At 41.0% G+C, this 23,354-nt stretch overlaps 2 protein-coding genes across 2 annotated transcripts; both read right to left on the minus strand.

The window, feature by feature from the left end:
- Window positions 1–1,693: 1,693 nt before the first annotated feature.
- LOC122668285 (small subunit processome component 20 homolog) lies at window positions 1,694–18,581 on the minus strand. The gene is made up of 8 exons (XM_043864870.1): window positions 18,395–18,581; window positions 18,150–18,272; window positions 17,427–17,584; window positions 16,135–16,179; window positions 14,670–14,748; window positions 14,441–14,514; window positions 2,004–2,110; window positions 1,694–1,764 (listed from the first exon to the last, which is right to left on the minus strand). The coding sequence occupies exons 1-8, from the start codon at window positions 18,461–18,463 to the stop codon at window positions 1,694–1,696; spliced, it is 726 nt and encodes a 241-aa protein (XP_043720805.1). The 5' UTR covers window positions 18,464–18,581.
- Window positions 18,582–21,393: 2,812 nt separating this feature from the next.
- Window positions 21,394–22,878, minus strand: LOC122668286. The gene is made up of 2 exons (XM_043864872.1): window positions 22,167–22,878; window positions 21,394–21,917 (listed from the first exon to the last, which is right to left on the minus strand). Exons 1-2 carry the CDS (start codon window positions 22,876–22,878, stop codon window positions 21,394–21,396), a joined length of 1,236 nt encoding a protein of 411 aa, XP_043720807.1.
- Window positions 22,879–23,354: the final 476 nt, after the last annotated feature.

The raw sequence follows: 23,354 nt of genomic DNA on the forward strand, positions 1-23,354 counted from the left end.
TGATTGGTACGGAGGTTTGAGACTTGATATTTTTTCGGCCATGGTATCCCTCGTATATTTTCTATGGGACATTTGATGTCATAAGTCAGTAGGGCATTAAAAGTAAAAGTAAATTCTAAATTAGGTAATGTAGTTCAAATTATTAGCATCTCATTGGTAAGATGTACATTTCACCGGTGAGATATGAAAGATATTTTTTTTAGAAGTAAACACATCCGAACACTATCACTCAAAAGCTTTAATTCAGGTAGACATGGATACGTCTTTATCAAATCAAAAGCATCAATTTATTGGACACTGGTCTACCCCTGGAGCCCGCAAACATCCAATGCCACCTCGAAAAATTGGGGCCAGCACTTAGGTATTATTTATATGATTAGTACGAAGGTTTATGAATTTGTATTTTTTTGGCTATGGTATGCCTCATATATTTTATATGGGACATTTAATGTAATAAGTCGGTAGGGCTTTAAAAGTCAAAGTAAATTCTAAATTAAATAATGTAATTCAAATTATTAGCATCTCGTCGGTAAGATGTACAACTCACCGGTGAGATACGAAAGATATTATTTTTTAGAAGAAAATATCTCTGAACACTGTCACACAAAGACTTCAATTAGGGTAGACATGAATAGATCTTCACCAAATCAAAAACATCAACTTATTGCACACTGGTCAGCCCTTGGAGCACCCAAACATCCAATGCCACCCGAAAAAATTTGGGCCAACATTTTGGTTTTTATATGATTATTACGGAGGTTAGAGACTTGGTATTTATTTGACCTTGATATATATGTCTCGTACATTTTATATGTCAATTTAATGTCACAATTCGGTAGGCATTAAAAGTCAAAGTAAATTCCAAATTAAGTGATGTTGTCCAAATTATTAGCATATTGCCGGTAAGATGTATATCTCAACAGCGATATACGAAAGAAATATTTTTAGAAGTCAAACACCTCTTAACACAATCACACAAAGGCTTCAATTTAGGTAGACATGAATACCTCTTCATCAAATCAAAAGCATCAACTTATTGCACATGATCAGCCCTTGGAGACCCTGACATCCAATGTTACCCAAGAAAATTGGGGCCAACATTTAAGTTTGTATATGATTAGTACGGGGTTTTCAAGACTTGGTAATTTTTTGGCCATGGTATGCCTCGTACATTTTCTATGGGACATTTGATGTCATAAGTCGGTAGGGCATTCAAATCCAAAGTCAATTCCTAACTAAGTGACGTAGTTTAAATTATTAGCATCTCGCCGGTAATATGTACATCTCACCGGCGAGATACGAAAGATAGTTTTTTAGAAGGAAACTCATCCGAACACTGTCACACAAAAGCTTCAATTCAACTAGAGATGAATACATCTTTATTTGAAATAATATTTGTAATCTATTTCTAGTTTTAAACAGATACCCCCAAAAAATACTATGCAAGCATAAGCTAATAAAGAAATGAAAACTAAGACATGCATGACATAAATATTTTTTCCCTATTGCAGCAACATATCTTTCTATTGGACCCACAACACAAGACTCATAAAAGAAAAAGCTGCTAAAAAGTGTTGTTCTTTAAAACTTCTATTGTAGACAGACAAAAGTTCCTAATTCCTAACGTCTAATTAAGCCCAAATGACCTACTAATTGATTGCCAAAAATGTCTGCATGTGTGTGTATATATATCTCATACGATCTGAAAGTAGCTGAATATGCCAACTCCATATACCACATTAGAATATTCTGCTTTTGTATTGCCTTTGCACAGTTCTCAAAACAATAAAATCATCACCAACAGTGTACTAGATACAGGCACCCATTAATAACATATAGAACCTAATTTGAATTAATCAACAATAAAGTTTCTCCACTATTTGAGTTTAAAACATAAAATCAAATAAATTCATGTTTCACACAATCAGACCTATTATATACTTCTGCCACTAATAAATGGCACCATAGTCTGCATGTGTGTGAGAGAGCATAAAGTATATTACCTTGCTTAAGTTGCTCTTCAGGTGCATTCCTCAACAAAAAAGAAACAGCCTCAGCCATAAACTCTTGGACATAAACCTTGGGGTAATATCTTATATGAGCTGTAATCCTTTATGAGAAAGAAACATGTTAGCAATGTCTCTTTATGATATAAAACATTCTTCCTCTACTTCAGCAATTTCAATAGTATACAAGGCAAATGAGAGAGATGTCTAAGAATAACAAACGATGACAGCTCATTTTGTTTTGATGTAAAATGTTAAAACAAAGACGGCTTGTCTGATGGAACAAATTGAGAGAATCCAAAAAGAACTTTCCTTTGAGAACACAGGGGGGGGGGGGGAGAGCACCATATTAAATGGAGAGCTTTTTACTTCTTAAAAGGAAAAGGTGGGCTCGGTCTGGGGGTGGTGCCGGGGAGGGAGAAAGCTTTGTGACAAAAGAAGATTTGAAGATTTCATAGGGAGCCTCAAAGCATTAGGTAAAATGTCATCAGCCAATGACAGGTTGAAATCTATTCTACAATTAAACATCTTGTTTTTCCTTTTTGAGTAACAATTGAATTAGATTATAAATCATCGAAATTAGGAAGTACAAGAAATTTACTTAAGAAGCCACAAGGGGAGACTGGAGCCAAGATATCTCATATACTAGGACAAGGCCTAACATAAATGTTCTGAGACCTGGCCCAGCACAGCCAATCATACCAGTTGAACCGTCACCATCATCAGAACAGGTGGATCAACCCCTTTGGCTCACTTTTCCCCAAGCTCATTCACTAGGTTTCAAACATTGTTAAACAACACTATTAGCAAGACCTGAACCTTGAACACGTTAGACCATCCTATCACTAACCACTGCATTAAACACTGATATTTATTAGCAGACTAATCCTTTAATTTCCTGAAAGTCGAAACTCATTTTGACCTATCTGACCAACCATTTGAACTGGTGTCTGCCACTCGGCACCATTTATGGATCCATGGGCTGACCGGATTCCGGAACATTGGTACATAGCTATTCTTCTCACTGCTCTCTAGCCAATGAATCAACCAACGAATTACCAGACCTTGGTCTCCAAATGAAAAAGATGTTCCTTTCTCTATACAGTAATGTATCTTCTTGATCAGGAGGGTAATCTCCATGGTGTGTCATCAAGCAAGGTTTTAGATCTCGGTTTCGGTACAGGTTTCGCCAGGCCACGAAACCGAGATCTCGGCGAAATGATGTATTTTTTTTTTTTTTGAACTCGATGCAAGGTTTCGGTGGCCATATGGCCAAGATAGGGGCTGAAATTTGACATTCCCCTTATTTTAAGCCTTCTAAACACAGTGGAACCATTAGTTTTTACAAATTCAAACCCAAAATGGTACTTTAACTATGGACCCTAAGTTGGTAGTCTACGGTGTGCATGAGGTCTATCCTAGGCTATTCCACAGTCCACACTGTTCAGAACTCATAAATAATTAAAGTAGAAGTGCAAGGCAACTTAATAAGCATTAGGAACTAAAACACATCAAACCATAAACCATTACATACTATATAGTGATTGACTGATTGTTCATAATTGTTGGAAACCTTTCCAAAGATATAGTCAGATCAAATAAATACAAGCTAGTAGCCTAGTACTGAAATGAGTGCCGGGCCGGATCATCATAATGACCACGTTGGTGTTGTTGTTGTCGAATCAAGCTTTGCTCTGATTGCATCACAAAGGCTGGCCATGACATATGATTGTGGAAGTAACACTCGAAGTCGTGCACAACAGCCCTATAAACCGAGTCATCAGAGTACTAGAGGTACCCTAACCTAGGGTATATATCTCCGAAACATAAGGAACTCGATCGAGAGCCACCGCTACTAAATGGTGCCTATGGAACAGGCACAGACATGTATGGTTGAGGGGCCGGGACCCCAAAGATGCTTTCCACAAAACCTGACTCAATGTGTGAGTGTGACTGACCTTCATACTCATACGCAAAGGGTAATGATGATGAAGAGCCGGCCTGTCCCAAAGCCCCCAAATTGACCATACCCAATATAGTGACAATACTCGAAACCGGTGCTCCCCGTGTCATATATGGATGGTGTATGCTACTGCTCCCCATGATGAATACCACTCTCCATACTCATGCCTCCAATACTGTAAGTCAAGCTCCTGATCGTGTCATCCATGCTATCTTGCTGCTCCCCAGCTTGTTTTTTGGATTTGTGACCTTTTCGCTCTCTCCTATAGACAAATCCACCATGGTCTTGATCCTGTGTGGTATGAGTGAATTGAGTCTCTCCTGTGAAGCGCACTAGCTCAGGCTCATGCTCCGGCTCTGGGTCTAGGATGTGATACCTCTCGCACATACCCCCATAATCCCCATAATGTAGCCCTAGATAGGTAGGAGACCTACTAGAAGCCAGACAACAGGATCAATCGCAAAAGGGGTTGCTGGTTTGAATGGACAGCACTAAGATTTAGGTTAATTCTAAGGTTTAGGATGGGAATTTGGGAATGGGTCTTATATGGCTTTAATATGCAGGTCTAGGGGGTTATTATGGGATAAAAATAATTGGATTTGGTTAAGTTTGAAAAATCTGCAGAATTAGGGTTAGGGTTTCGGGTTTTAGGAATTAGGAATTAGGAAATAGGCTGAATTTAGGGTTTCTAATGGAAATTTAGGGTTTAATAGAGATAGGATTAATGGAGGTCGATTGGAGAATGATTAGGTTAGAGGATAACGAGGGGAAGGATTTATGCAGGAAACTAAAATTACTTACTGGTTTGATCTCCTTCAGCAGCAGGAGCTTGAAGAAGCTCGATTGAAGAAGAACTACCTCCCGGTACTGGACAGACTCAAGGAGTTGTGAGAGTCCACTCACCCTAGCACCTTGGGATCCACAAGTGACTTAGGAGGGTTAGGAGAGGACAAAGGAGAGGCTATCGGGTAGATGGGGTCAAATCCATCGGACTCGGAGTCGGGTGAGGAAGAGGTATCCAAGTCTTCTCCTTCTTCTTCTTCCCAATTTTCAAGGACAAGCGAGTAAGTCCGGGAGAAGTCATCATCTACGAGTAGAGGATTCAACATTTGCATCCGGATCATCGGTGATGGAAAAGGGGCAAGCATATGCATCAATTTGGCTTGCTTAGCTTTGTCGGGACAATTACGAGCAAAGTGGCCGATTTTCCACACGCATAGCATTTGGTAGAGGTCTTCGCCCGAAATTTCTTTGGTTTGAAGAACTTATAAGGCTGCTCTTGAGACCTAGGATGCTTACGTTTGAACCGATGAGATCTGTGATTTCCATTTTTCGAGGGATCCTTTACGGACGAGGCGAGCTTGGTGAAGTGGGACTTCTTCTTGGATGGACAAGAAGCAGTCTTTGTCTTTGCATTTGATCTTAAGATGAGATGTGTCACACGCATCGGTGAGTCCATGGTGGTCTTTTCCCATTGCTTGAAGAGCAGCACTGCGATCACACAACACTGCGAGCACAAGGATCTCTTGATAGAGGCGACCGATAGGAGCTTGATCAATTTGGAGACCAAAATGGTGCAAGGATTTTATGGCCTCTTTTCCCAAAGGTTCGGGAAAGAATTGAGGAACACTTGCTTCATATTTGGGTCATCCAATCCTCGAGGATGTAAAATCGGTCCAACATCCGTGTATAGTGCTTAGCAAGATCAGTCTTACGAAAAGAGCAACACTTCATCGGAAGTACTCTTCAGGGCCTTGAGTCCGTTGTTCTCAATGGGTCCAATCATCTCATTGTACAATCATTGGCGATGAAGACATCAATAGGAATCGAGTCCACCTGGAGTTGCGATAACCACAAGGGCCATGAACCATTCTCACGAGGGTTCCATGGTACGGGCCAAAACTGGTAATAATAAGCCGTCGTGGCTCCAAGAACTAACATTTCTCGCATAGTTGGCGCATGAAACTCGAAATCCGCTCAGGCCATTTATGAAAAGGAGACCATCAAAGGTAAAAAGTCTGCTTGGGGTCTGATTGGCAAAAGGACTAGGATTCGGTGCAGGGCGATATGAGGAGCTGCAGGGCGGCTGCGGGATGGTCTTCTTGTGGTGCGATATCAACTTCATTGTCGGCTTGTATAGTCAATGGGTTCGATTGGAGCACGGGACGCATCGGCGCCGGGGATGGGTTTGGTAAGCGGTAGAGGACTCGGGTGAGTGGGCGAGTTCGTGTCGAGAAGGAGGTAACGAGGCAACTTTGGCTATGGACAAACAGTATGGTCTTGGGTGGAGTCGGGGTTAGCGAGTGAGGAATGTCGAGGGTGTTAGTATTCTCTGGGAGAGGAATAACGGGACGAGTGAATCGGGGATATCGGGTTTTGATCTCGGGAGGAACCCAAGGAACAAAACTAGGGGTCTGTATGTTGGTGTCGGGTAAAGGTTGGAAAGTAGGTTGAACCATGGGTTTTGGGGAAATAGGAGTAGGTTGGAAAACAAGTTGAGAAGAGACAGGGTAAGATGTATGGGATCGCCGGTTTCGGGATCGGCTTTGAGAGAAGCTAGATGTCTCTGTTGGTCCTGTAACTCCTTAAACATAGCGAGTGGGAAAACTATGTGGAGTTGAATACTCATGGTAAATCGGGGTTGTGAATGATTCGGGGAAGAGAGTAGGGCTGGATGGAAATGGTTGAGTCGGGCCATCTGAGTTGTTCTTCCAACAGTTTCTTTTCCTTTTCTTGGCGAGTAGATGAGAAAGGAGGCATAAGAGGAATCTTTCACCGTCATAGCTATAGTCATTAGCTCTTGGTGGAGAGATTCAATCCGTGTTTGAGGTAACGGATGTCGGATTCATTCTACGGAGCGCAAGAGTATAGTGCTCTTGGTAGGAAAGAAGCTTGTTCGAATGCAGTTACGGACAAGCATTTTACCAAAGCACGCACGATTAAGTTGTGCTTCAAGCGTGGAATTGCGGTACCATCGCCCCCATGTTGTCGAGACATTGGGGAGTGACTTTCCATTTGTGGCGGCGACGATCGGCATCTTCGTAGTCAGCGAGCGGTGGGAGGAAATTCCCTGCGATCCCTTCGAACTAGAAGCCATAAAACGGGGAATGAGGCTCTTGGATCTCGAGTCGGCCACAACATCGGCCGGGGGGATCCGTTGGAGGGAAGGCGGAGCCGCGAGGTAACTATGGTTTACTCGATGGGCGTGACCGGTGGAGGAGATTGGTGGTGGCGGAGAACAAAGCAACCCAACGGGTTTGCGATTGCCGTAGTCCATTATAAACCGGTATACGCCACGATCTTCTCAAGTGGTCCGACATTTGGACAAGCGGCTTAGTAAGCGGAGCCATGAGAGTCTGGGCCGGGCGCTTTTTCTTCTTTGGCTTGGAGGTGGAGGGGTGGAGGATCTTCTTCGAGATCATCGGCGTCGTCCAGTCAATTTGAAGATGCCGTAGGAATCATGAAAGCACGTGTCTGCCGGGCTTTGGATATGTGAATGAGTGTGCGGCCATCTTGAAGGCTTGTACGGGGTTTATAGCCGTCGGTGGAGTAGCGGTACAGGATGTTATGAGTAGACTCATAAGCCGTGATCGTGACTCGGGAATGAGTTTGGCGGGGCTGCTCTGTCGATCTGGCGAGGACATAAGTGATAGTAGGGATTCGGTCCTCTCAATCTGAGCGAGCAGGGCATCATTCATGGAGAATCAGTATTGAGGTTAAATGGCATGATTTTGGAGTTTGTAGCAAACCTGGTAGTGAAGAGTGGCATGCTTTATCGCTCTCTTTGAGCGCTGTCAGCTATATCGAAGCGCCAAGCATCAGCAGGTTTGGATCTTGAGAGAAATGTTGTAGTTGGGATACACCGAGTGTAGAAAGCAAGTGCCATCGTTCGAGTGTGCGAGCGTCGCGATGATGGTGCATCACGGGAAATTCGAATCGGTGTCAGGAAGATTAAGCCGCGTAGCTACCGGGAGCCCTTGCGACCGTAGGAAGGTAACGGCGATTTTAGCGGCACCAAGATGGAGATGGGTGTAACCCAACCGGATCCTTTGCCGGATCAACTCGAACTCGATGTTCATAGGAAATCTCGCTCTTTACCACTAGCTGGTGAGCTGGTTTCGGGAAAAAGGAGGAGCCGGACGTACTCCTTTAGACCTTGCGTCTTTTAGGAGATATGATTGTCCGATCTTCCTGGTGACTAAGGTAGAAGATCGGGAAAACATCATAAGGGTTTATGATGGGGAAGTTAGATGGGTAATTCGTTGTTCATGGGGTATAATTAAGTTCATATAAGTAGTCTACCTTAGAGGCGTGGGAAGATTTAAGAGTCAGCAGAAAGTAGGAGGTTGTAAACTCACGATAGGAGGAGGGATGTCTTCCGTCCTTCGAGATGCACGGACCTATTAAGCGCATGAGATGGGAATAAGAAGCATAGTGTATGGCGAACAGTGTCCTTTCTCACTGATGGAGGTAACCCGAGCGCCGGATTTAGAGCGATCTCGTCTGCGCACTCCACACCTTACTCGGGGACGTTACCAATCTGGCTGAGAAGACCATCAGACACCACACACACCTATTTCGATGCAGAGGATCCGTCGAAGGCAGAACGCAGAGCATCTTAGCGGCATAAATGGAAGTCATCATAAGCACGATAAGAGGTCAAGAGCGAGCTCCGCTCACAATGTAAGGCAAAAGGGATTACTCACAAGACTCAAAATTAGACTCCTACACTAAAAAAGAAAGGCCTAACCCTATCCTTATCCTATTAGGTAACTTAAACTGACTAGGAAACTATAATACTAAAGGAAATAGACTCAAAACATTGTTGGACTTATAGAGTCCTAATCCATCCTGACTTACATCACGTGACCACTTAAGTTGTCACATGACAACTTAACCAAATCACATGATCACTTAAATTGAACCAATTATGTGTAACCAATTTGAACTGGTTCAATTAAAAAAACATAAAAATAAACTAAGAATTGGGCTAATCCCGTATGCAACCTGTGTACCCTTAGTTTAGGCTCATTAAAGTGGCCTAATACATAGAAAACCCTTGGGAACAAAGGCCTAACATGTATATAACCCAACTCTAATCTTATTTCTAAAGAAATTAGCCAATTTCTATGATGAACTTGCATCAACTCTCCCCAACTTGAAAAAATTCGTCCTTGAATTTTGCAGTGATGGGGGGGGAATCAACATATGATCAGCAGCTTTGACAATCCCCAAACAAAATTCCGATGAGGCAGGAACATTGGGGATAAAGTCTTCAATGCGTGGAGCTTGCTCTTCGAAGAACCAAGGTGGCATAACAAACTCTCTGTGTTCTTTCTTTGAATCAGCAGCAACTACCAATGTCTCGTCCATAGAGCCTCCACTGTTAGCAACCTTCTCATCTAATGCATGAGACACAAGCTCCACCTCTTCAAGAACAGCATCTTGAAGGTCATTGTTTTCCTTTGAAATGCTCTCAATCAACTTTTCATCTTCTACTATTTCAGCTTTGTCTACTTTGTTCTCTTCAATGTATATCTCTTCAGTAGAATCTTCTACAATTGTGTTTTGGACCTCCACATCAATTTGATGGCCGAGCTTTTCAATTATGATCTCAACTACTAGTGCAGATTGGTCTATTTGAATTTCTTTAGTTATCAGTTCTTGAATCTCTTCAACACAAACTGCCTTAATAGAATCTTCCGTTGGTTCATCCGCCATTGGTGAAACTTCAAACACAGTCGATGCCACTTGCGTTTGAGCTGACATGTTCGGCAGTCCCTGTGGCTGTACAGTCGATGTGGTCACCTTTGGTTGTAACCCTTTTAGAGTAAACAAATGGTATAGACGGTGTTGATCAGGTAGGACACACGAGTTGTTTTCAGGTTCAATCCCACCTTGTCGCTCGTCCAACCAATTACAACCTACTGTAATAACGCTCCTTGGAGATGGTACTGGCTCACACCAAGCACCGTCCACGTATGAGGAACACTCAAATTCAACAAAGACTTGACCTGTAGGCATGATGCAAATCTCTCTTGACTGGGACAACATATCCAAGACGGATTGTGAAATAATGTTATTACGTAGCCTCTCATCAACAATTAATATGGTTGTGCTCCCATTGGGTAGACGAACTCGGGTCTTAAAAAAAAATGGAGGTAGGTCTTTCGAGGCTTGGTTGGAGCTTCCCTCCGCCATAGCTTTGATACCAATTAATGTAGTCCTAGATAGGTAGGAGACCTACTAGGAGCCAAACAATAGGATCAATCGCAAAAGGGGTTGCTGGTTCGAATGGATAGCACTAAGATTTAGGTTAATTCTAGGGTTTAGGATGGGAATTTGGGAATGGGTCTTATACGGCTTTAATATGCAAGTCTAGGGGGTTATTATGGGTTAAAAATAATTGGATTTGGTTAAGTTTGAAAAATCTGCAGAATTAGGGTTAGGGTTTCGGGTTTTAAGAATTAGGAAATAGGCTGAATTTAGGGTTTCTAATGGAAATTTAGGGTTTAATGGAGATAGGATTAATGGAGGTTAATTGGAGAATGATTAGGTTAGAGGATGAAGAGGGGAAGGATATATGCAAGAAACTAAAATTAACTACTGGTTTGATCTCCTTCAAAGGCAGCAGCAGCAGCTTGAAGAAGCTCGATTGAAGAAGAAGAAGAACCTCCCGGTACTAGACAGACGCAAGGAGTCGTGAGAGTCTACTCACCCTAGCACCTTGAGATCCACAAGGCAACACTCACACAAGGGAGCAATAGCAGCAACAAAGGCAGCAAGCATAAAGCTGAGTTTTTATTAATCAAAATTCGTATTCAATACTTGGCCCCCTTACAACCTTATATAAAAGACTTAAAATTAGACTCCTAGACTAAAAAGGAAAGGTCTAACCTCATCCCTATCCTATTAGGTAACTTAAACTGACTAGGAAACTAGAATACTAAAGGAAATAGACTCAAAACATGGTTGGACTTATAGAGTCCTAATCCAGCCCAACTTACATCACATGACCATTTAACCAAGTCACATGATCACTTAAATTGAACCAATTAGATACAACCAATTTGAACCGGTTCAATTAAAAAAACATAAAAATAAACTAAGTATTGGGCTAATCCCATATGCAACCTATGTACCCCTAGTTTAGGCTCATTAAAGTGGCCTAATACATAGAAAACCCTTGGAAACAAAAGCCCAACATATATATAATCCAACTCTAGGCCTATTTCTGAAGAAATAAGCCAATTTCTATGATGAACCTGCATCACCCCATCAACCCCATCATCCCCATCATCCCCATCATCCCCATCACTACCATCACCCCCGGGGGCATCGGCCGAATCACCATCACCATCATCCCCATCCCCATCACCATCAACCCCATCAACCTGAGACTCGAAAGGTCTGGGTGACTGTGAATGTACACGGCTCTCGCAAGATGATATATACTCGTCCACATTAGTACCCAACTCAGCAGCTATCTAGGTCGGACCTACCCCCAGCCCGATCCATAACTGGCTCTCCTCGATCCCTTATCCACTGGTAAAGGGGATCCTCCTCATCATCTAAGTCAATCTGGAAAACGTTGGCAAGCTCGATTGGTACGTTATCACCCTCCATGGCTTCGCGTATATGTTGCATCTTCAATCTCATGTTGTAATGAACATAAACCAATTGCTCCAATCGTCTATGACCTAGTTGGTTCCGCCTCTTATTATAGATGAGTGAGAATGTACTCCAGTTGCGCTCGCATCCGGAGGCAGAACAGGTTTGAGAGAGCACCTTGATTGCTACCCTTCTTAAGTGAGGTGCATCTTTCCAATAAAGGACCCACCATTCACCTGCATTATAAGTTTAGAATATTAGGATTATTTATAGGTACATGATTTAAATGGAGACAATATGACATTATTACTAATAATTTAGTTGACCTACAAGGGGCTGCGGTGTGTCTACTACTCACTGCGGCTTCACGGCTGAAACTACCATTTGCATCCCTAAAGGTCTTCATCTATGTTCAGACATAAAATGTCTTGGATTAGTATACAATATAGTTGTAAATTAATATTCAAAAGTAAATATCAAATACCAACTCTCACCTCATTGTTGCATTTTGCTTGCTCTTTAGCATTAGGAACCAAGTTTGCAACTACTACCTCCACTGCTTCAATCAGTGTATCATCCAGCCCAAGCTTCTGCTTGTATTGATACCTTCGATTGAGATAATATGTTGAAAATTCCATATATAATTTGTCAGCTTTAAGCCTTCAATGAATAAGTAAACATATAAAAGTATAAAAATAAAAGTATAAAACTCACCAGCTTTATGTAGTGGATGGGACAAGTGCTTCTCCCATCTTTCCTCAATGATTTTGATATACCCCTTCCCACCTCTAGGCATTGCTGCTCTTACTCTTTCTTTCATTAGTTCCATGGCAACATACACATGTGGCAAGGTCGGCTTCTTCTCTGTGTCTACCATCTTGAGGACCTTTACCACTGGATCCAATATAAGAAGGCCCCTCTTCAAATCATGCCAAAATTGGTCACTAGACACACTAGACTCTGCTGCCTTACCACCTGGAGAACCCGATTCTCTCCAACCAAACCACTCCTCACTAGCAAACATACTTCTCAGGCCAACAATCTTATCTTGAAAGCTTTGCAATGCAATGAAATTGGTGGCAAAGCGAGTAATGCCAGGCCTCACCAAATCCCCTCCACATTTTTCCCTTAATAATTGTAAAGAAAATCCATAGTTGTACACAAAAGTGGTCACCTGTCTTGCTCGCTCGACCACACCCGCTACCAAGGATTTCTTACCCATATCTTTAAGCATGAGGTCAACGCAATGGGTAACACATACAGTCCAGAAAAGATGCATCCTCTTACTTTTTCTATTCATCAATTTCTCTCCCGCCTTCTTAAAATTACTCCCATTGGCCATCACTATTTGAACAACGTTTGCTACCCCTACTTCATCTACAACATCTTTCAACAACTTGTATATGTAATTTGCATCCTTTTTCTCCTTGGATGCATCCATTGACCTTAAGAAGACGGTCTTGCCATCACAATAGACCATGAAATTGATGATGGACTACTTAGTGGGTCTAGTCCAACCATTACACATAATAGTGACTCCATATTGCCCCCATTTCAACTTTAATGATTCGATGTAATCCTTAAGCTCCTGCACTTGCTTAGGCAAATAAACATTCATCATTTCCCATGGAGTGGGACCCTTCACTCCCGTGCCAGCCCTCCCAACAGTGTTAATTAAGTTCCAAACAATGAGTATAAAGCATATTTTTTTCAATTTTTTTTTACAAGAAAATCATTTATTTTTACAGAAAAATAAATAAATAATTTTAAAACAAAAAAAAAAAAAAAAAAAGGTTTTGGCCTCCATCATTCCATAGATCGGTGGAGAATGTATAACATATAAAAAACTCATAGTCAACAAATAAGATCTAAACATGTTTCTATGAAAAAATTAGTTTTAGGGATGAATAGTTTACCTTAGGTGCTTGACATGCAACCTGGAGGAGATTTGGAGCTTCAGTCTTCAATGTACAAGCTAGGAGGCGTTGGAGGATAGATTTGTGGAAAAATGCAAAACAACCCCCAAAGAAGGTGTTTTTCCCTTCACAGCCGAGAGAGAGGTGAGAGAGAGAGAGAAAGTAAAACTTGTCGAAACTAAGTAAGTTCTATGTTTTAAAGGGGTATGGTTCGACCAAGATGAACTGAAACGAGATATCTCGGCGAGATCTCGCCAAGATATTGTATTATTTATATATCGCTGTCAGTCTCGTCTCGAGTTCCCACAAAACCGAGATTTCAGCGAGATCTCGCCGAGATCTTGAACCATGTCATCAACCAGGTCATCTAACTAAAAACCAAAGCAAAATCACCCAGTGCTATAAAATCCAGCCAAGATTGGGGCCTGGTTACAAAAACAAATTCCATGATGTTGAAGGTTTTCCAAGGGCTGTCAATGGTTACATCTCATACAGGAGTATTTAATCTACATAAAGAGATAAGTTTTAATGTTCACTATTTCGTAAAGCTTGTCATATAGCTCTTTTCTTTTTTTTCCCTGCTTACACCGATGTAACTTGTACATTTCTTACATTTTTATTGGGATGACATTAATAGATAATTACCAACAGTAGCTCTAATTTCTGATGCATTTGAATCATTTATATATCATCTTCAAGGTACTTATTATGATATGAAGTTGACATGCATTTGAACCATACACCTTTTATGATACAGTAGCTCTATTCCCCCCCCCTTTTTTTTTCGGTTCTCTTCTCCTTTTCGCCCCCTTTGGGCTTTGGTAATATAATTTTTTATTCACCAAAAAAAAAAAGGTACTTATTATGATATGAAGTTGACAACACTCTCAAAATTCTGAGATAATCAAGAGAAGAGGTTGCTAATTACACTGAAATTTACTTACTCCAGGACATGGACAACATCCCGAACAAGATACTTCTGCAAGTACATCATGAGACACGACCAAGACGTAAAAATCTGCAAAAACAGGGATCCTCACTTCAAAATTGGCACTGATTTTCATCTGATTGCTTCATATTTAACAGAGAGCGCAGAGAGAGAGAGAGAGAGAGAGAGAGTGACAGAATAAAAGGGGAAGAAACATAAGTCTGTAAAGTGACAATGGCTCAGACCTGCTCAAGTATATCTGGTTCCTTTTCAGCACCAGTTTTGAGCAGATTCACTAAAGCTTCAGTAATCCTCGGCAGAAAGCTGCAAAAAAATTGTGATCACAATAAATCAACCATTAAAATAGGAAAAAAACAGTTGGCAAGCCTTTGAATTGGCCAAGGATAGGAGTTAACACAGTACGACATGGCTGAATATGGGGCCAATGCAACTTTGAATAGAATAGGACAGTTAGCATACTCTCTTGATTATACACAGATATATAGGATCATCAACAATAAAGTTTGGTTAACAATCAATAGAAAAATGGTCTGATAATAAGTAACACTGATGCAGCTTTTAAATGACAAGTCTTTTTTATCATTTGCAGGGGTTAACCATTTCCCTAATGCAACTTAGAACAAGTACACAATGTAATGCAGACCCGGGGGGTGCTCTGCTATGGTGGGCTTCACAAAGAGAAGTAGAAGAATTAGAAGAAAGAAGGGGAAAGAGGAGGGGGAACTCACGCTCTCACAGAGCTTCACAAATAAATCTTCTCATTAATCAAATTTTCAAGTCTGCCTCTTCTATCGTAGTACATCAATTTAAAGGAAAATACTCTTACATAAAATAGAAACTACCCAAAAGGGAAACTACCAAAATAAGACATATCTAAGAAAAAGGAAACTACCTAATAAGCTCCTACGTAATCTACTCATGAAATAAAACAAATATTGCATCCTAAACTAAACTACCAGCCCTTGCCAGACTAGAAAATAGGTTTAGGACCAGTCTTTGGTTTGGGCCTCCAAAGCAGGTCATGTTGGTCCAGCCAGGCTAAGGCAACTGCATCACAATGGGATGGATAAAAAGCATATGACCTTCAATTCATAGACTATGAAGGGTCACCCCAATGACAGTAGTCACAGTATGCCAGATGATCCAGCTGAAGCAGCAAAGAAAACTAAAGGTTTTTAGCGCCCAACAACGGTTTAGAGTTGGGGCTTTCTTCGCATGCTTGGTGTTGATCTCCTTGGGTGCAGAGTCACCCTTCCTTCGAAAGAAGAGCTATGAAGGTCTCCATGACTATGAAGGTCTCCCATGACATGTCACAAAGAAAGTAGTAGGAGTTGGGGTCCATCCCAGACCCTATAATAGAGCCAGCAAGAAAATGGATGCCCTAACGAGCAACAGTGCTCTACGATTAGCTTACTCGAGTAGGGGCTCATGGAGTTTCTTCTTTGCTCAGCTGCAAAAAAGGTCAAGGTATTAGCTGACCGTGCTAAATGCTAGGAACCCCTGTTTAAGCAGAAAATAACACCTGATTTCACAGCCAATGAAACCAAAAAGCTAAAAAATCAATGCAATCCAACGCACACAGCATTTAGGCACATTAAAAAAATAGCAATACGTATGCAAACATACAAGATGAAGACCTTGAATTTTCCACCAAATGAGAAAATTTCCAGAAAGAAATAGGTAACTTACGGGCAGAAGTCCTTCAGGAGATCTCTGGACAAGGCTGCAATCAACCTGTTTGGGGGGGGGGGGGGGTTACTTTTATTCCTTTTATCAAACAAGGTGGTCTGTGAAAGAATAGATGCAACAGAACAGACTGTGTACACATGATATTTTAATTTGCTTGAGAAGTAATCAGGTGCTGACAAATACGAAGATGCTAGCCATTTGATAAAATCAACACATGATGAAGCAAAGTAACTCTTTTGTAGTATGAAAAACTGTTCATATAACCTACACAGAATAGAACAGCTAGAAGCCCCTCAAGAAAAGCTAGACACAATTCCACAAGCAGCAAACAACTGAACCTGCCATGCTCTCACTCTGTGCTTCTGTATCTGTTCCCCACTTGCTATACTCATGTTCTTTTGCCGAAGAAATTTAAAGATCTACAAGTAGGGGTGGCAACCAAGTGAATTCGACCAGGCTAAGCTAAACAGGCACTGGGGCTGGCCTGAGCCCTCCTGGTTGATAGAAAAGCAGGGAACACCTGTCCAATCCAATCCCATTAAACCAAGCAGCTTCAGAACAGACCTCCTACAAAAAAAAAATTCCTACAACCCCCCCCCCTCTTCCCTGCAACTCAGACTAGGCTGCAGGTTGATGTCAAGCTGCGTTATTGTTGTGGGGGTGTGGTATCTGGTGTTATCTCAAATTTGGATCTTTCAGACCCATAAGAGAATGGATGTTTGCTGTCATGGTGTGGTGTGTGTTTGAAATCTGGGCTGAGATTAGAGTCAGAAAGGGCTCAAGGTGAGGTTGCAAAAACCAAAAACCTTTGGATTTCAAAGATGAAAAAGAGAACTAGAAGAAAAAACAAGAGGTAGATACCACTACATTACAATATAAAATAATAGAAGACTTAATGACAGCATTTTCTCCAGTCCTCTTCACTAGAATCTCAAACCAGGTTTGGAATTTCCTAATGATGACAGTTACAAAAATTTTACTTGATATGAGCCCTTTATCCCCAACTTCCCAACTCTCCAGCTTCTAGCACCTCAAATGACAAGAGACAGTGGGTTTGTGAAAAATTTTTGAGTTGTATTTTCCCTTGGTATTGTTGGTGTCCTCGGCACAGATAGGTTCCCAGCTTGACATGAATATCTGGTTCTTCGTATTTGTTTTGGTTCTAATGAATAAGTTTTCCATTTTTCCATCCACAAGGAAAGGGTAAAGAACTAAACATACCTGATACATCAAAAAAAAACATGAAAACCAATGTTTCAAACCAAAAGTACTTAAAAATATTGCCAACATACCTGAGTATAGGTTCAAGTGACAATCTTGCTTTTATCTGCAATCTGGGAAGAAGTTTTGTAATTATTTTTTCCCTTTTTTGTAAAACTTGCGGCAATGTTTGTACCCATGGCATCATTTCTTCGTAAAATGAAATGAAGTCCTCTGCAGTATTCAATTCCTGTATATTACCCAAAGAAGAATCAATGAAGTGATCAACCAAATCATTGATGTACAGAAAGCTGTCTATGTTATCATGCTACGACACAATAATACCAAATTTGTGGATATTTGGCCAAGGCAAGTAGCATATTGAAACACCATCTAATCATTCAGTTCAAAGGTTTCTAGCTACTAGAGTGCATTCACTAGTCAACCATACTAAACCCATCATTGGACCTTTCCTAGATTTCTCACAACCAGTTGATTTAAGAAAACCAAGTGTACTAAAATTACTAATTCTAGCTTTAGGGCTTTAACAAAATAAACTAACTGCTAAATCCCAATTCGTACAATGATACAATACCTTTACAACTGTTTGCACCCCAAACATCACCATCTTTTACAGCTATCGTTTGCACTGGTTGAAAATAAAAAGGAATCTTTTCGTAGAATAACTATCTGTCGTAACAGGACTAGACTTCAGGCCAGACTACCACACCATGACGGCATTGTAATAAAAATAATAACCACCACAAGGAACTTCTACATTAATACAATTTTCAAAAAGAAGGACAAAAATTTACCCGCCATTCTACCAGGCAGTCTCGAAAAAAAGAAGACCCCTCAGACGGCTCAGGTTTTAACGGGTTGATACTTCGAAAGACATTGATATCAATTTCTTCCAATCGCTGAGAGAAACTCTTGAACTGGAGATAAAAAGCAAATATTTATGCATAAATTTCAAATAGGATAATTTTTTTTTTTTTAACTAATAAACCGAAACAGCAGAAAGAATATTTTCCATCAAAATACAATTTCGGAAGCATACCACAAAACACCTAGAACCAGATGATTTATTCAGAGACTTGACAGCCCAAGCCTCGGAGGTAGTCGCCATTGAAGAGTTTCTTTGATCTTAAAATAAATAATTTCAGCAGCGGCGGCGGCGACACTGATAAAAAAAAACTACAATTAAGAAAACGAAAAGCCCAGAGAGCTAAGCTTCTCAGTGTATATAGCTTAGTAACCGCCGCTTCCCCAGTCCTCGCCGAGCTTATGGAACAGAAACACAGTAGTACAGTACACATTAACCATTTACATTTCGGCTTTGCTTGGTAAAAGAAGAAGAAGCAAAGTAATTAAAGAAAACACCCCTTACACAGTTACATATGATTGGGGAAAAAAAAAAAAAAAGAGGGGGAAACAGTGAAGTCACAGGAAGAACCGAAGAAGAAAAATACATACGAATAAGGAGGAGAAGAAAGAGAGAGAGGGAATCAGAGAAAAAAACTCTACGCCCAACTAATCAGGTAAAAAAACGACTGTCCGACGGGGAGGAAGAAGGAGGAGGAGGAGGAGGACCGAAGAAATCGATTGATCAGCACAAGGCGAGAAGTAGAAGAAGAACTGGGAAAAACACACACACACAAACTTACCTGTCAAAGCCGGAGATGCAATCGCTGCATTCGTCTCACCGTCCCCTTGAAGTCGAAGCTCGAAGTGTCGAACACACGTGTTGCAGGGTTTGGGTTTCAGTGTGAGAGAGACTGTGAGTTGTGATTGCAGGGTTTGGGTTTTAATGCGCGAGAAACGGTTTTTTTAGGTAGAATCAGAAACACAGTTGTGATTTACCAAAATAAAAAATACAAAAGTGAAATTTACGTTTATCACCCTGGGATTTCAAATAATTATGTCTATCACTCTTGAAATTTCATCTATTTTATAATCTTCCTTGTATCTTAGTTAAAAACAGTTAAATGGTGATCTCATCACCCAAATATAATCTAAACATCCATGATACTCTTACAAACAATACCCCTATTGAAGTAATTTTTTTAATCTCCAAACTAACCTAGGGTCCACACATACCTCACCCCTATTTCTGTTGCATATTCTTCTTCTTCTAACAGTGAGTAGATTTTAAGGCCAAACCCATTTGTACCTCTGTTTCCTTTTCTACCTTTGTTTTTCTTCTTCTGACCATGGGTAAATTTTAAGGCCAAACCCGGCCAAACCCATTTTGTACCTCTGTTTTTCCTCTTCTACCTCTGTTCTTCTTCTTCTTAGGGAGAGGTTTCATTCACTTGAGCGGTTAAAGAAGCGAAAAGTGAAGATTGGGCTTGTGAGTAACTGGAGTCCGAGAATGACTGGCTTGAACAACCCTTGTAGACCAAAGTGTAGGTATCCGAAGCAGTTTTTACAGATGGAAAGAATCCAAAACCTGCAATGAAGAAGAAAAGGGAGGAGAGGAGGCAAAAGGGATTTTGGATAAAACCCATTTGTAGCAAAATTCGCTCAAATCATGGCCAATTTTCTTTCAGAGGGATTCTTGGTGGGTTGCAGCGTTGGGTTTCAATAAAAAATTAGGGAAGTCTAATGGGTTTTATTTTTTGGGGTTTTTATATCTCACTAAGGATTCTGTAACTATTTAATTTTTTCTCTTTTTGGATGGCCTACCTCTGTTCAACTTTGAGATGCAGAGATGGGTATCTTTTCCTGTAATTGAGTAAATATAATTATATGGTTAACTAATAAAGTAATGTTTCTAACGAGATGCAACCTACCTTAAAGTGTGATTTGTTTCATTGCTTCTGCTGAAAAGCGATTCTAATTCAAGTTGAAAACTAGGGTTCAATTCTCGGTGGGATTGTGATTCAACTTCGGTGAATTACGAACTATACCAAATTTGTTTCATTTGATTCGATACTTCAAGTATTTGTTTATCTGTCAGTTAAGATTCTTAAACTTTGGGAATCTCTTTTGTTAAGGATGAGAGATGCTGAGCAGGGACTGTGATGTCAGGGTGAACTTGCCTCAAGACCTTGAAGATGAACAGTAACATGGGTGGGGTGGGGTGGGGTGGGTTTATTCCTTTAATAAATAAGAAAGGGTAAAATTATCATTTCCTTTCAAAATTAATAAAGTTAGTACACAGGAGTACAGAAGTAATTTTTGAATTTCCAAAAGTGATAGACATAATTGTTTTTAGTAAGCTGAGTCATAGACATAGCTATTTTGGAGAAATTCTCTATGAACCTCCTATAGTAACCAGCTAATCTCAGAAAACTTCTTATCTCAGTTACTGTCTTGGGACTCTCCCAGCTTACTACAGCTTCAACCTTTCCTGGGTCTACTTCAATCCCTCTAGCTGAAATTACATGGCCTAGAAATCCAACTTGGGGCAACCAAAATTCACACTCGCTGAATTTTGCATATAGTTGCTTCTCTCTATCCCTGCAGAACAAATCTCAAATGCTAGGCATGCTCTTCCTCGTTCTTGTAGTAAATCAAGATGTCATCAATAAAAACTATTACAAATTTGTCCAAGACATCATGAAATACTCTGTTCATCAAAGCCATAAAAGCTGCTGGGGCATTAGTAAGCCCAAAAGACATTACCAGGAACTCATAGTGTCCATATCGAGTCCTGAAAGTTGTCTTACTAACATTGGCTTCCTTGATTCGAAGCTGATGGTACCCTGATCTGAGATCAATCTTCGAAAAGACTTGGACACCCTGAAGCTGATCAAAGAGACCATCAATCCTTAGCAAAGGATACTTATTCTTGATCGTCAGCTTATTCATCTCTCTGTAATCGATGCACATCCTCATGGAGCCGTCTTTCTTCTTCACAAATAACACTGGAACACCCTAGGGTGAGATACTCGGTCTTATGAATCCTTTCTTTAACAAGTCTTAAAGCTGAGTCTGCAATTCTTTCAATTCTGTCGGTGCCATTCTGTAAGGTGCTTTAGATACCGGCGCCGCTCCAGGTATTAGATCAATCACAAACTCAATCTCTCTAGGAGGAGGTAGACTTGTCAAATCTTAAAGGAAAACATTAGGGAATTCTCCTACAATAGGAATCTCAGACATAGGCCTAACTTGCGTCCTGGTATCCATAACCGACACAAGGTATCCTTGACATCCCTTGTTCAACATCGTCTTCATCTTTAAGGCTGAAATCACCATCTTTCTGAGTTTCTTCTTCTTATCACCCACAAAGATGAATCCCTTTTCGCCTCTAGGCTGGAATACTATCTTTCTATCTGCACATAGTACATTTGTCTTGTGCGCTGCTAACCAATCCATCCCCAATATGACATCAAAGTCAGTCATATCGAGTTGGATCAGATGTCCATGCATATCTCTACCAGCAATTTTCACAGCACATGGCTCATACAACGTGTTCAAGTCTATCCTTGACCAAGTGGGTGTGCTTACTGTTAGACCCTCTGCCAAACACTTCGGTGACACACCAGTTCTCTTAGCAAACGACGGAGACACAAAGGAGTGCGTCGCTCCAGTATCAAATAATGTGTATGCAGGAGTAGAGCAGATGAGAATGGTACCTATATGTCATGATTTGATGATTATGTACGCATGACATCATTTAATTGAAAATACAATTAAATATAAGTTTAGAATGATATCAGTAACCACATTCTGGTTAGCCTCAGCCTCGCTTGCAGTTACAGAGTAGACCCGGCATTGAGGCTTACTGGTTGGCTGGCGAGCAGGATATACAAGTCACTTGTGGTAGCACGTCCTAGAAGTATGCCCCATCTGTCCACAGGTGAAGCATTTAAACTCTGCAGCACTTGCTGGAGCTGCTGCATCTGTTGCCTTGGTGGTAGGATTTGCATACACTGGTCCAGACACTGTTGACTCAGACTGACTCTTCTGTGGCAAGGCTGGAGCTGCACTAGATCCAGAAGATTTGCTGAACTTACTGAATCCTCTATCAAAGAATGAGGCTGCTCGCTTGCCGGATGACTGACTAACATGATAAGCATCCCTCTGCTTATCCTCAATCTTCTTTGCGGTTTGCACAGTTTCTGAGTAACCTTGAGTCAGTCTGGTGGCCATTATAGAGGCAATCTGTGGCCTCAATCCGTCCTCAAATTCCTGTGCCTTTGCTTCATCATCACTTAGGTGAGGAGGGGCAAAGAAGAAAAGCTTTTCAAACTTTTGTTGATACTCTAACACAGACTTAGGTCCCTGTGTTAGCTCTGCCAATTCTATCTCCTTCTTCTTTCTTACACTAGTGGGAAAGTAATTTGCAAAGAAGGCCTGTTTGAAGATGTCCCATGTTATAACTGGGTGTGCTGCCTCCAAAATAGGCCTAGTAGTTTCCCACCAAGCTTCTGCCTCGTACTGGAGCTTGTATCCAGCACATATAAGTTTCTGTTCTTCATTACAGCTCAGAAACTCGAAGGCCTTCTCCATTTCTTTTACCCATTTGACGGGTAGTAAGATGTCTCTACTAATTCCAGCAAAAGTGAGGGGCTGCATCTTAAGAAATATTTCCATCATGCGGCCTTCTGTATCATGCTACTGTGCAAGAGGGGGAGGAACAGCAGGGGTTGCCTGCGGAGTTTGTATATTCCTGATAACTGCCTGGAACTGATCACCCATGTCAGTGATCATCTGATGCATCTGTTGTTGCTGCCTTTCCATGATAGTATTAACAAGACCAGCAACATCGTGCATAGGCATGTCAGGGGGATTTCCCTGTGCATCCTCAGCTGGAGGATCATTATGGGCAGGGTTAGAGGATGAGGCTGCTTGTGCAAGCCCCCCCCCCCCCGCATTATGCCTCTGGTATGTGTTAGGAGGCCGTGGGTCCATAATGACCAGCTAAGAAAAGAATGTAAACAACAAACTATCAGCACATGCATCAGTTTGATATAATAGAGTGCACAGTTATGATAAAGTAATAAGAACAGTAAAGTATGATTCATCATACATGCCAGAATTCAAGGAAGGCCTTGAAGTTTATCCGCCCA

This window comes from Telopea speciosissima, chromosome 7 (assembly GCF_018873765.1).
Source record: "Telopea speciosissima isolate NSW1024214 ecotype Mountain lineage chromosome 7, Tspe_v1, whole genome shotgun sequence".
Taxonomy (NCBI): domain Eukaryota; kingdom Viridiplantae; phylum Streptophyta; class Magnoliopsida; order Proteales; family Proteaceae; genus Telopea; species Telopea speciosissima.